The sequence below is a fragment of the Cydia fagiglandana genome, chromosome 23 (genome assembly GCF_963556715.1).
Source record: "Cydia fagiglandana chromosome 23, ilCydFagi1.1, whole genome shotgun sequence".
NCBI lineage: Eukaryota > Metazoa > Arthropoda > Insecta > Lepidoptera > Tortricidae > Cydia > Cydia fagiglandana.
Genome location: NC_085954.1, coordinates 932,665 through 947,741, shown reverse-complemented (window position 1 = coordinate 947,741; position 15,077 = coordinate 932,665). Strand labels below are relative to the sequence as shown.

The 15,077-nt window shown below is 36.1% G+C and overlaps 1 protein-coding gene across 1 annotated transcript in view; it reads right to left on the bottom strand.

Annotated features, from left to right (window-relative positions):
• Positions 1-561: 561 nt before the first annotated feature.
• Positions 562-15,077, bottom strand: part of LOC134675740 (EH domain-binding protein 1) — a 28,767-nt gene continuing 14,251 nt past the window's right edge. Inside the window, exons 15-24 of the mRNA XM_063534049.1 lie at positions 13,945-14,109; positions 13,223-13,305; positions 12,906-12,994; positions 11,649-11,738; positions 10,538-10,611; positions 8,758-8,889; positions 7,623-7,708; positions 6,691-6,814; positions 6,154-6,218; positions 562-5,462 (exon numbers count right to left, since the gene is read on the bottom strand). Of these exons, the coding sequence (XP_063390119.1) occupies positions 5,384-5,462; positions 6,154-6,218; positions 6,691-6,814; positions 7,623-7,708; positions 8,758-8,889; positions 10,538-10,611; positions 11,649-11,738; positions 12,906-12,994; positions 13,223-13,305; positions 13,945-14,109 (987 nt within the window). The 3' untranslated portion in view covers positions 562-5,383. The remainder of the gene's footprint in view (positions 5,463-6,153; positions 6,219-6,690; positions 6,815-7,622; positions 7,709-8,757; positions 8,890-10,537; positions 10,612-11,648; positions 11,739-12,905; positions 12,995-13,222; positions 13,306-13,944; positions 14,110-15,077) is intronic.

Here is a 15,077-nt window from a genome sequence, read left to right as displayed (position 1 = left end):
TGAATATTACCTCCTCGTGAGGTTTCATATTTAATTAATTATAGGTAATTAATAAACTGGCTTACATTGTAGTCTATTTCGATTTATTTACAATAGTCAATCATCTTAAAACTAAGCTATTTACAAATTTAGAAAAGCTAAGATAAAATGTCTGTGTGCGTTCAAGCCACGTGGAGATAGTACCGACTGTAAATACGACAAATATAAAAACTATTCAGACAATAACAATTTCAAAATAATAAGTACAAAGTATTGAAACGCAACTTTAACTTAAAATACCTTATAAAACAAATAGATAGGCAATAAATAATGATTACCCAAATTCGACTAAGAAATACCCATGTCAAACATAACTTAGCCTTCTCTTTAGGCGGTATTTAATAGCACACAAAGCTGATGTATTTATATTTTCTCTTGACTTAATTATCAGTGGCGTAGCGTGAACTGATCTAGCCGTGGGCGAAGTCGCATCTGCGAGGCCCTTTTCATTCAATGTGCCCGACCGAAGAGGCCTCGCGCGAGGCCATTTCGGGCGCGAGTCAGTGGGCGACGGCCCACTTTGCCCACGCTTAGCTACGCCACTGTTAATTATAAATCTTCGTAACATTTGTTAGAAGCGTTTGTCATTATGACAAACCCACCTAAACCACACAGTACAATGAATGTGATAGCAGAAAATACCAACAGTATTAGCTAGCCAGTACAATAACTTTTCAAGCTTGCACGCACACAGTACATATACAAATTGCACAAATGCACACCAATATAATGAGTCAATGACGCGTAGCACCGCCAAATACAATAATAACGTGTATGTATTTTATATTAACCGTAGTCGAAGTTATCGTAACAGCAAAACTGAATATAAAATGACAATGAATTCAAAACTCGCAGATCTGTATTAAAAATAAATCTTTTTAAAATGGCTTCGAGAAAATAGTTTAACTACGACTAAGGACGATTTTCCCATTCTATCGTTATTAATATAATTTAAAATGTTTACCTGAATTATTGATAAAGTACAACTAGCAAAATATCTGAGCAGCCGAATTCAATGAATATAAATATCTAATACAAGATTGTATACCACAGTATAAGTATATTTTGTATTAAATAAATTATTTTCTTTATGGAGTGAATTTCCAAAAGAGATTTTTTCCATTTTTTGTTATATAAAAATAAACCTTACGCACTGAAACGTATGGTAGAAATTAGTTCATTGACTGCTCAGACATTATCGGTTAGGTACTAACTTCGTATCTAGTGACAAACCTTTACCGGGTCATTTTTACTCATAGCCTACAAAGGCCCAAGGTCCTGCCTATAGTACTTAATTATTGATGGATGAGAATTAAACCATATTAAAATAGGAATAGAGTTGCAATTGTTTTGTTTCGTTAAATTTTCAAACAAAACAAACTCAACTCTATTCCCTGCATTATAGGTTCAAATTTCAGTGGCAAATTTTTGATTTTTCATTTGTATGCCTTAGGAGGATAGGTTATAGTCAGCCAAAAATATCGTACGCCCTGAGAATTAGTTTGGTATTCTTAGAGATAGGTTACATATTTTTGACTTTGACTGTACCTTCCAGACGGAAGGTATGTCACATTTTCTGATTAACTACCAGTGCAATTTGGACATTATTGTAAGTTAATAGAGGTGCTATTACTTTGCCTCTATTGGACATTTATTATAGGTACTATTACATATTATATAACTAGTCACTAGTGCCAGCGTAGTCGAAAATAAATTTAGGCCAGAATAAACATTTTATTTGACAATTAGCATCAGCCTAGTACTTAAGGCAAATAAATTATAGCATCATTTAAAATAATATTTACATTTTATTCAAAAAAATATTTGTTAAAAAAACTACTTAAAAAAATAAAAAAAACGCTCTATGATAGCGATTGTCTATGGCAAATTGTACTTAATTATCACTGTTTAATGTGTGTGGGAAATATTGATCTGGCTGCTCAAGGATTGAGCCTCAAGCCTCAATCGTAATTAATATTCGTAATAGGTATAGGAGACAAATACTTTCATTCTCGCGGTCTAGCATAAGTTGCGTTCTGGCGCCAATCCATACTTGAAGTCGCGCTAGATGTATGGAGTTGCGCGCGAGAACGCAACTCATGCTAGACCAGCTGATATACCTATATGTAGGTATCGGCCCTAGAGTTGAAGTCACGCACACAACAACAAAATCATGTAATGTCAGCGATATTATAAAATTAGTGTTTTTTTTTCGTACAAAGCAAGCAAGTTGAACCAAAGTCTTTTTAAGGTTTTTTTTTAGTTTAATATCGTGCGATTAAGTCACATTGACTCATTCATTCAATATTTTTGTGATTAGTACTTTGTGTAGCTCTAAGTAAGTAAATATTCTTTATTGCACCAATAATTATACATTTTACATACATGTAAATCTACAAAGATTTTTTTTTTAGCCGAGTGTGTTCATTCAACTCAACTCTCCTGGCGATACCTATACTCTTAACCCCTTATTCATAAACCGGGCCTGATTTAGTTAAATTATGTTTTAGCCCTTCTTGCAAATACATAAGTCAAAATGACAAATAAGGACAAACGATTATTAGGTAATTGAGGTTTGTAGCGCGTTTATGAATCAGGGGGTAACTTATTAAGGGATTTGAAGCAACCAAAATTAAAATAAAGGTTTATGTAAAAAACAAATATGTGACTGGCAACACTATCTATAAATAATAATAAAAAATAAACATTATGGGTTGCATGCGATAGCATAAAGTGCCACAAAATTCGTTAAAAGTAAAATAAAAAAAGATACAGGCGGGATATGAAAATCCCGTACAAGTTTTTTTCTCCTGTCTTTACAGCTTAGCAAAAAAGAGTAAAAATTAAAAAGTGGCAACACTGTAGTGTCGTCCCGTTTTCTTATGTAGATTGGTTTGAAAGGGACGACACTACAGTGTTGCCACTTTTTGATTTCTACTCTTTTTTGCCAAGCTTTACCCCACCTGACCTAACATTAAAAAGTCCTAAATAGTGTTGCCAGTTTCTTCAGCTAAACATATAATTTTGGAATTCTTTGGTAAATCCATACCAAACTTGTAAGGTCTGATTCGCCACGACTCAATTTGAAATGTCTTAACTTTGGTACAGACCTAAGGCTGCGTCCACACCGGGTGCCTGACTTAGTGTGAACCACACTTAACTAACCTAAAATGTGTCGTTTTCAGGAAAAAGACCTATTGTGTGTGTTGCCTTATTGACAACGTCAATAAGCAAGCTTTTTCTGAATACATCACAAATGTTATGTGACAATTTAAATGAACAGAGAGCTTTTAAAAATATTTTTTATTCAATTAAATTATGTTTATGGGATTGTTGAAAAATATCTTTTATATTTGAAGCTTACTGATTTTTTTTCTATTTATCCAGTAATTTTAAGATATTTTAGAAATATTTTATTTAAGATTTTTTCGTATGTTTTAATATAAACTATTATTATGTTATTCATGAATTTTATTGTGTAAAGATAACCTTACATTTTTGAGGTTTTTTTTCCTCGCTTTCACATAAATTGTCACAAAAACACATAACACTATAAATAAGCAAAAATAATATAAATATAGGAAACAGTAATGAGTATTCCGCGACTTACAACGAATAGAAGCTACATACAAAAGCTCGCAATATTATATTAATATACATAATCGAATTAAAAAATGTCAATATGTTTTTAGCCGAATTCTTATAATACTCGCAATTATTCTTTTTTTTACTTTGCTTTCGTAGTGGTCAATAAATGTATTACAAGAATCGATCCAGATTAATAACAATTTGTTTGTCCAAACAATTTTACATTATAAAGACAGATGTCTGTTTCCAACTGTTATAAATTTAAAATAACTTTAATTTATGTCATAGGAATTCTAATCAAGCTCTAGACTTATTTTTTAGGTATCCCTTCTATTTCGGACCAACACATTAACCTTTTCGCTGCCACGTCGATAAAGTAATAAAGTGTCAGAGGGGCAACCGCGAAAATCGAAATTCGCAAATCGCGGGGGTTTTTCTCTGTCACTCTAATTACGCAGTCATTGGAGTAAAAGAGAAAGATCCCCGCAATTTACGAACTTCGATTTTCGCGGTTATAGCCCAGCAACGCCATGTCATAAGTGCACGTAAACAACCCGTATAACATATCAAGTCGTGGCGTGGGCACGGAATGTACTGACTTTACATCAAGTCAATGGCGCCGAAAAGGTTAAAACGCAACTTGAGAAAAAGACGATCTATCAACCTTGTTGGTATGCAAGAAAACGCCCTATGCACCTAATTATAAGGCTCAAATTACAAGAAGACATTTATTATCAATTTTTTAAACTAACCTATACTAATGGACTTCAATACCTCCTGTAGGAGCGTTATTGCACCACATTTATGTCATATACAGGATATTTTTTCAATCTTTCAAGAGCTGAATACAGTTCATACTGAACAAGTTATACTATGGGACCCACACTGATATCACAAAAAAACTGTCTCATACATTTCAATTATCTGTGATGTGAATGAGACAGCTACATTTTTTCGCAGTTTCAAGGATATCTCCATAAAGGAAGGTTGTTTTGTATGAGCTACATAGTGACCTCACAGAGTTTGCCCTTTGTGGCCCTTTGTGGATTGAATTAAATACCCTATAGAATAGATAGTCGAACAACCGATAGTCAATGTCACACAAAATAATTCCAATAAATATGATAACTATTTATGCAATACCGTAGCGTCGACATAGATGAACTAAGCGTTGGAAATAATTCATTTTACGAATAAAAATCCTCGCAATTTTGAAATTATGTATGAAATAGTGACATTTCTGGCTGAAGTAGGTTTCTGATCTAATAGATCATAACGATTACAAATCCAGATCAAATTCATAACTTGTTATTGCAGTCAGAATAAGACTAATATTTTTTATACCTATTGAAATAATTACAAGATTATTGAGACGTCACAAATGTGTTTTATTTTTAAGTTACGCATTTTGTTCAGAGTCAAATGCTAATACGGTGTTTGACTGCAATTCAAATAAAATATTACACATAAAAATTTTATTACACGAACACTTGTTTTTTTTTCATTGAACGAATTCCAAATTTAACAAAAACGGTACTTAGTCAAATTCCGTACTGTATATCGATGATTTAAAGTCACAAAACATAAACGATGCCAACAGGACAAAAGTATCTAAACGAATCACGTATTTGTCACAATTTTCAGATATATTAGACTTTGACTGTATAATGAATACATTAAAATGGACATAGCGCGATTTAGAACCGCCATAAAGTATTAAGTCACTGTGTACAATTCAAGCGATATTGAACTTAATTTACTGTAAGATACAGTTGTTTTTTCGCTGGATCTCCACCTGGGATAGGTTGCGTTCTATTTCGTCGTCGTTCGCTATCCTGCAATTTTAATAATGCAATATTAAATCGACATCGCTTTCCTCCAGAGGAAAGTAGCTAGACTTAACCTTTATAAGGTCCCCTATATTCAGTAGATTATAATTTACTTAATTAATTATAATCTTTTATATTTAAGAATTTTAATTTTGATGTTACAATACGAATATTAAAGCGCGAAATAAAAAAGAATCATGACATGATATTAAAACGTTAATAAGGTAAATGTGGATCAGACCGTCCACAAGCTCTTTCGTTCCTTCTAATTCTCGCGTTTGTACAAATACTCGTCTTACAGAAGGTCGGTAGAGCAGAAGGAGCGAAACTCGTCCTTTCTGACTGAGTCTGAGCGATGTACGTATACAAATACGAGAGTTCTTGCCCTATGACGGTCTTCCTCGCATTGACCTTGCACATTTTTAATACTTTTTTGTAAAACCTCCCAAGTGACCAATTTTTTATACTTTAGGTATACGCACACGTATTTATGGGTGCACATTGCACAAATCATCTCAAAAATATGGCCCATAGCTCTTATGTCAGCGAATTAAGAACTATGGGACATATTTTTGAATAAGTTTGCTACACCCATATTTTTGATTTAAAAAAAAAAAACACCTGTACCTACTTGTTTTTACTCACATCTTTTATTTGCATATTATTATAAATACATATTATATTTGTTGTAACTTACGCTTTCTCCTGTTCGTCCATCTCTTGCACCAGCCTGTCTCGCTCGTTGACAGCCGCCAGCAGCTCCTGTCAAAACAATATCATTAGGCATACAGTTGGTGCAACTATAAAACATAGGCATGCATCGTTAAAATTTTCTGAGGTTTCTTTTTGGTTTAAATCTTACTCTGTCAAGCAAATGGCGTTGTTTTTTTTATACATTGTTATTCGTTAAGTTTTCTAAAACAATTTTTGTTTTTTTTTTAGTTTAGAAACTACGAATACCTAGTGATTTTGATAAACATTAACACAACTATGTCTTTAATTAGTACTTATGTCCAGTGATCGGACAAATCATCGCAAAACCATCAAAAATCATTTATATCTCAAAATAAGACAAGATTTATTAACCTCATATTATGTACACAGTATCTTTATGAAATTTCCAGATTATACTCAAAAACTGCAGTTAAAAAATCGTATTATGTTCCATACAATATTTATTTTTGCGATCGGCCGGAATGAAATAACTGACCCAAGAACAATTTTTATCTAATACCTGTAGTAAGAGCCGCTCCCGCCGTTTCTGTCCGTCCGTCTTCCTCCACTCCTCGACGCCTAAACTGAGTCGCAGCTCTCTCGCGAGCAACTCGCACCGCCTGCTGAGATCCTCTTCCTGTTCTCTGTAATATAATTTTTTCATTATAATTTCCGCAAGACCAGCCAACGAATATAGTCCAAAAGCATCCACATATAGTATAAACCATGGACCCGGGTATGTCCTGGACCCGGGTATGTCCTTAAACTACGTCCAAGACCACCGGTGGACGGGCAGCAGCGTCCCTCAAATTCGGTGTACTCGACTGCGATCGCCAACCCGCCTGCCAAGCGTGGCGATTATGGCATTCACCCCCCATCATGATGAGCACAATAGACGATCTTGTTAAGGTCGCCGGAAGACGCTGGATGCGGGTCGCTTCCAACCGGCACGTATGGAGGTCCAAGGGGGAGGCCTATGTTCAGCAGTGGACGTCTTATGGCTGAGATGATGATAGTATAAAACTTTTATAATAAATTTAAAAGTGGAAAAATTACTACCTTGAGTGAAAATCATCGTTCGCAGACATTTCTGTTTGTTAAAAATTAAATTAACTTTTGTAATTTCTAAAACTTTGAAACTTATTTTTAACTCGAATTCAGGTGTGATGTGAATATAATTTAAATGATGCAGTCCTAATGCTAAATATGTTTTTTTTTTGAAGTCGATAATATTGAATAAAATTAGAAATAAATTAAATTTTCACTAAGAATAAAAATTAGTTTTTTTTTTGAAGGACCATAATAGTTGAGTCACTTAACTTCAAACTCGGGTAAATCCATTTGTCAGATTATGCGATTTTGGTATTAAGAAAAGGTAAAGGTACATATCTGCTGAGAGGGTCGAATGGATTTACCCGAGTTAGAAGTTACAGTTGTTCAAAATGTACTTACAGAATGTTAAGTTGCATCTGCCGCCTCAGTAAGGCGTTCTTTTTATTCACGAGATTGAACCACTGAGACATCAGTCTGTCCTCTTCCTGCAAAAATACATAGTAATATATTAATAAATCTAATCGTTAACACAGTTTTAGTTTAAATACTTAAAAAATATCAAATTAAAACAAAAATCTAAAAAAAGAATTTTTGACTATTCGGGCCTTACAAAAACCTTACATACCAATTATGTAACGAAATAGGTATTAATAGAAACAAAACAAATTCGCTTGTCTTAAAATATTCTTGAGTACCTACATATAATATAATTTTTTATAAAAAACTAAAAATATTTTGAATGTATTTAAGCTACATAAACAGTACATTATTGTCTAAGCAGAGAAGTAGGCAATTCCTGGCCATTATGAATTTTAAATGGGCGAGTTTGCGAGCAAGGAAAGGGTAGAATAGGTTTAGGATGGGATACCGGGTCTAAATGAGGGCGAAGGCAGGGCATGACGAGGAGTTTCCACTTGCGCTGAAAGGATATCAGGGATTCAGGAAAGGACACTTGCTGGGCTGTTTTATCATGTTTTTGTACAAAGCTATTATATTGCAGTGCCCTACAGCTACAGGGTTTCATGACTGAACAAATAAAATGTACAGTCACCTGCATTATGTTACTCTTCGAAAGCCGCAAAAATTCGTGACACGCTCTTATGGCTCTACAAATATGGGATCGTGTCAGATATATGTATTTTTGCGGCCTTCGTTGTGTAATATATTAATGCAGGTGACTGTACCACCTTCTATAAACTAAGAAAGCAATAAACACACTGATTACTGAAGCATTTTTTGTCTCTTTAGGTTTTTTGATGTTTATGTAATAATTAGAAATATGAAACTCGACCACAGAACTTCAGTGTACATATTAGTGTGAATTATAAACTCTATCGATATAGAGACTAAAAATATGGTGAAATCTTAAAAAAAAAAAACTTGTGTCACATATGTAATCATAAAAGGACAATTTAGGACTATTTTTACTGTCTAGATCGGAAAGTTGTAATGACTGAATACCCAAGAAACCCCTAAACCCAAAATAGGTATGCAAGTTTTGAAAAAAGTATTGAAAAATAGAAAAAATGCTCACCTCAGTATTATCTGCGCTCTGCATCACACATCGTAGTTGCTTCTCCAAAGCTGCTGCTCTCTCGTCGATCGCACTTTGCTCTCTTTCTAACGCTTCTAATTCACTCTGGATGTAAGAACCCGTTTCTCGGCCCTGTATGACAGAAATACAAAATAAGAGCTGTAACAATACTAATTCTCACGGCGCGCGGACTTGAATACTTTCTCGCTCGCACAGTACTGCGTCACACCGGCCAGCCACCGAGGAGCACCGAGCGCGCACGACGATCGCCGACCGGGCGGTATAAAAGCCGCAGCCCGCGCCGCATCAGATGACTTAGCTAGTGGCAGCCTTAGCGATAGGTACACCTCTGTCCTTTGGCGAGTCATAATGAGTCTGGAGTTCGATAGCCCACCTGCAGTCTTCTCCAAGACTTACCTAGGTCCCTTGGCGATAGGTTCATAGACTGTCCCTTGGTTTTTACATTATTGTGAGCTGTCACGCTCAACAATGACAACTACCCACTCTTTTAAAGAAGAAGTTGCATCTACCCTACATAATTTTTCTAAACTACCCTACGTGTAAAATGGGACTGTACAAAATAAATAAGGAGGCAAACGACGAATCATCTAAAGAAGGTAGTAACAACACAACAAGAAGTCATAGTAGCAACAGAAAATCCACAGTAACACCAATACAGTTGATGTATGCTATTCAGACCAGCTTCACTCCAGGGGGAGGGTTCCGTCGAACACCCTCTCGGACAGTAACTGTAAGGATAGTGCCAACTTGGCGAAACTGAAGGAGACATCGTTCTACACATGTCCTGGTACTCTCTCTTCAGACATACGTGTGCCAGAGGGAGAGACTATAACAGTACAGATCCTGGTACTCTCACGGGACGTTACCCAGCACCAGAGGTAGAGAATGTAACAATACTGATCCTGGTACTCTCACGGGACGTTACCGAGTACCAGAGGGGGAGAATGTAACAATACTAATTCTCACGGCGCGCGGACTTGAATACTTTCTCGCTCGCACAGTACTGCGTCACACCGGCCAGCCACCGAGGAGCACCGAGCGCGCACGACGATCGCCGACCGGGCGGTATAAAAGCCGCAGCCCGCGCCGCATCAGATGACTTAGCTAGCGACTGCCTTAGCGATAGGTACACCTCTGTCCTTTGGCTAGTCTCAAGTCTCGGTCGGGAGTTCGATAGCCACTTGCAGTCTTCTCCCTGACCTCCCTAGGTTTAGCTAGTGCCTTGGCGATAGGTTCCCGACTGTCCCTTGGCAATTTGCATCGGTAACAGGCGTGCTCAACCTTGCCGTCTGTTATTCGATATTAAGTTAGATAGGAAGTAACCAGTTTTGTATGAACCCATAAATGTATGCACCTATATGTATAAGTTTTCATAGTCAATAAAAGTATCGTTGACATTGGCGTTTGAGTGAAACTCCCATCTACCCTACAGAGCTAAGTTTGCAATATAGTTCTAGTCAAATTAATAAATCATCGAGTCCCATAAATTCTAGATTCTTTCTTTTCAATTATCATAAATCGCACTTTTTCTAATTTTCGTTAAATAAAGTTAACAATTTCTTTATCTGCTTGCCACTCGCCATTATTTTTGCTCAGGTCCCCGTTTGGAAATAAAATGTACCTACAACGAATAAAGTCAAGAAACAAGAAAGGGTTATCCTGTTTATGAATTCGCGATTCAGGTGCTTCCAGGGACGACTTAGGTAAGAACAACAACATTAAGGTAATTTAAGATAGGAGGCAAACATTGGATACCGACCTCTTCAGCATTCGCATTATCAAGTAGCGCCGCGAGCGGCAGCGGCGACCGACCTCGAGATCCCACGGAGCCCTCTGAGAATAAACATGACGTATGGATTACTAAAACCCTTCCGTTTGTAATTTGTAACATCATAGTCGAAGGTATATGAAAACACGTAAATTATTAATGATATCTAACCCATATATGCCCATTGGGTCGTTTTCGACCCACTGAATAATGCTCGAATAGTAGGAACTAATTAAAACTACACAGTAGGAGAATGAGCCTGTAACCTCAAGGGATATAGTCATAAAGGGATATAGTATAGGGATATTTTTCGTCTTATTACAAAGGGGTAAGGTGCAAACGTGTAAACATATCTTTGACGTCGAATGTACAGAGCTAAAACCAGTTTTGGGCATATATGGGCTTAGATGTACATTATGTTTATTCCTTCAAGAACTGTCAAACTTAAAACATAAAAGCATTGACGAATAGAAACTGAACGTGCTTTAAATTTGAATTAAATTACTCTTTGATTTACTTGCTGCTGTTTAAAGTTCAAATTGTAAGCTCAGAAACCGATTCGTATTGTTTCTCTCCGCTGACCCATCGAACACTACTCGTAATTTTGTATGCGTCGTGTTGGCTGTGCGAACGGCGTGGTGTGTGAACAAATAACGATTATCGCGCTCGACTGTGTACAGTCAACGGTAAAAATATGGGTGTAGACAACTTACTCAAAAATATGTCCCATAGTTCTTAATTCACTGACATAAGAGTTATGGGATATATTTTTGATGATGAATGATTTGTACACCCATATTTTTACCGTTGACTGTACCATTGTAATTTTGTTTTTCCCCGACTGTATATACTGATGAGATGCTGTTTCTGTGTGTGTTAGTGCAGACGAATTTATGTTTCCATTTATCTCCAAAATAGGCCGATTGGGTCGCGGTTTAGTAAAGGCATGAATCTACGTCATACTAAAATTTCGTGTGATATGTCTGAAACCACTTATTCCCTATGTTTGCTGCGTTCTTTAACGATGGTTCTTAGATAGGATTAACTCACAAGATGGTCGGTATCTATTATATTTTTATTTTAGCTAATCAATGAAACATACCTGAGCGATCCGGACTAGCGCTCTTTCTAGAGCCAGGACTGGAGTGTGAACTTTGAGACAGCATGGCTTCTAGCTGCTCCACGCCGCCAACTGACCCATTACCATTGAACATTAGTAAATCTATTGGAGTGTAAAAAGAAAACGAAATGAAAATTAACAAAACAATAAACAAAATTAAAACTGAGAAATTAATCAATGTTAATGAACTAATAAAAGCATAGGAGACTATTAAAATTTAAATATGTAGTATAAAATATTGTAAATACAGGGTGGCCAAAAAATAAGTGCATTCCCGTTGCCAGGGATGTTTTGGGATTATACTGAGCAACTTTTACTATGGGACTAACCCCGAAATCACGAAAAGAAAAGTTTACCCTCCCATAGAAAATGGACCAGCCAAAATGTATGTAAAGCAAAAATTTTTTTTTCGCGATTTCGGGGTTGATTTGATAAGTTGCTCTTGCACTTATTTTTTGGCCATCCTCTATAATAGCATTATTAAATTTACAACTATAATAAATTATCAATTAATATATAATCGCTACTGCAAATACTATGTTGTTACATTTTGAAAACAGAATTTCCAAAAATAAATTATCTATTTGATTGAATGTTGTTTTTTGTGTTCATGGTTATTTGTGAACAGATTTCTAACTTTTTTTTACATTAAAAAGGTTTCCTTAACTTGCCTTAAACGATTTGCCAACAATCCAAATAAAATTACAGTGAAATTTGATCTAATGTTGAGGCAAATCTCTGATTTGAGGATCAGATCATACTTCAATCCAAATTATTTAGCCATTTACGTTAGCAATAATGTTATGTTTATTTGCGTTTTGGTAACCTACAAATACTTATATAATATGAATTAAAAGATTCAAATTATATTATTTATTCATCAAATACAGATCAAAGTCAATCTTAAAATCTACTTAAATAATTTACATACAATGTCCTAACTTAAAATATAAACATCATGAATTAAAATGAAATTAATTATGGAAAAAGACCCATTTAGATTGCACTTCTTCGTAAAATCAGACGTGGCTCACTCCGCGATTTCGTCGCGTGGCAACAGGTAGCTAAAAGTACATCCGTTCCACACCAATTTTGGTGGCTAGCCATAAGCCGCGCGTGGCGCTGTCGCCACCTAGCGGCCATATCTGTCCTGAACGTCACAGACGCGTTTTGTTAGAGAGTCTTCTGTACCTAGCACTATTATTTATTTTGTGGTGATGGTCGTGTTGGTGGACTAACCTGCAGCGATTTCGTCCATGACCGACTGCTTGCTGATGATCTCCACGGTGCCCCGCGGTGACCGAACAGAGCCGGTTGGTGATGTTGGACTACAAAATACAACAACTTTAATCCTGTTGTCCTTTTAAAAGGACAAATTGAAGTAGAATTTTGAACTGTCATGGAATTAACAAGGTTCAAAACTGTAAAATGTATTTAGGATACAGCGAAAAGACCATTGTTTATAAAAAAACGTTACAAAAAAGGCCGTTTAGTTTTTCTTCCTATTAAAAACATTCCCAAGGATACAACTTTACTCTACATAGCTACATACATACCTAACAATACCAGCTCTCGCGTTGGCTATCAGCTTTCTCGCTCGCTCTCGTAGCATTTGTTGTCTCTCCTCTTCTGTCATTGGCTATAGGGAAATAAAAGAAAATTAATTCCATATCCTAGAAACTATGGAAGGTAAAAACCGGCCAAGTGCGAGTCGGGCTCGCGCACGAAGGGTTCCGTACCATTACGAAAAAAACGGCAAAAATCACGTTGTTGTATGGCAGCCCCACTTAAATATTTATTTTATTTTATTTTTGTTGTTATAGGGGCTATTCATAAATTACGTCATTTCAAATTAGGGGGGGGGGGGTCTGGACATCGGATGACGGTAGCATGAAGTGGGAGGAAATGGGCTCAATAGAAGCATGATTTTTGAATGATTATAGGGGGGGGGGGGGTCTAAAATCGTCAAAAATCGATGACGTAATTTATGAACAGCCCCATAGCGGCAACAGAAATACATCATCTGTGAAAATTTCAACTGCCTAGCTATCACGGTTCATGAGATACAGCCTGGTGACAGACAGACGGACGGACAGACGGACAGCGGTGTCTTAGTGATAAGGTCCCGTTTTTACCCTTTGGGTACGGAACCCTAAAAATGAACACCTTTTATTCGATTATTCTTTTTTCAGTGTTAAATTTACGTAGACAGACATATTCTTACATAGACTTTTTGCTTGAAACCCTAAATAAATGAAAACGTACATTGAAAACATACCTTTGTTGGACTCAAATCTCCATTCCTAATCCCATTAACTTGTTCCTTTTCATCTCTCTCCTTCAACTCCTGTCGTTTCTTCTCTTTCGCTCTCGCCTCTCTCTTCGTAGCCTCAAGCAGCTGTCTCGCTCGCTCTTTAAGCTCATCGTGACGCGACAACAATTGCTATAGCCAATCGCGTTAAAGCGTATCAGGTTTTCAATGGGAGCGAGGGATTAAACGGACCAATCACAGCGTCGCATTTTGGACCAATCAGAGCACCGCATTTCGTCCAATAGCAAGCGTAGCACACATGTTTAAAGCGATGTCGATGAGTGATATGTGGATGGGAAAAATAAGTATATTTTTAGTCTAATGCGCGATAAAACTTCAAAATAAGCAGTAAATGTAAGTGAAGTCAATTTTGAATGATTTTTACTTGTAATCCAAAAGCAAATAAACAAAAGACAAAATACAGTCAGCATAGAATCAAACTGAAATTGAAAGCAAAACAATATTTGTTTCTAAATATCTAGTAGTAGTACCTATTTGATTCTAAATATTTAAAAAAACGCCTATTATAAAAAGAACTTAGAAAATACGGATTTTATGTTTTTTTTTGTAATAAATGCTGACTGTGTTCTCCGAACATTTTACAAATACAATAAAACCCCACATAATCTGTTTTTTTTTTAATATCAGAGACTGAGTCCATCTAAGCTAACTTTGAACCGATCTGAACAAGGTGTAAATGCCATTACAAAAGTCATATTTTCACAGAAATTATGACTTTTGTGTTTGACATTTACTATGACATTTCCACACTTTGACATTGCAAATTCCATGTAGAGTTAGCTTAGTCCGACTCTATAGTGAATAAAAAAAAACAGATCTTCATAAAGTAAGGACGCTGCACGAAGAATTCCATACATTGAACCGCCATTTCTTATCTCTATCGCACGAGTATATTGCTGTCCCGCCGATGATTCCGGAGTCAATATGTACCACTGTGCGAGCGAGACAGAAATATATGCGATGCTATAGCCTCCTAACGCCCAGCCAAATGAAAAACACAAAATATGCTACTGAAGTTTGAACCTATAGTGCAGACAATAGAGTTGATTTTGATTTGTTTGAAAATTTAGTGAAACAGA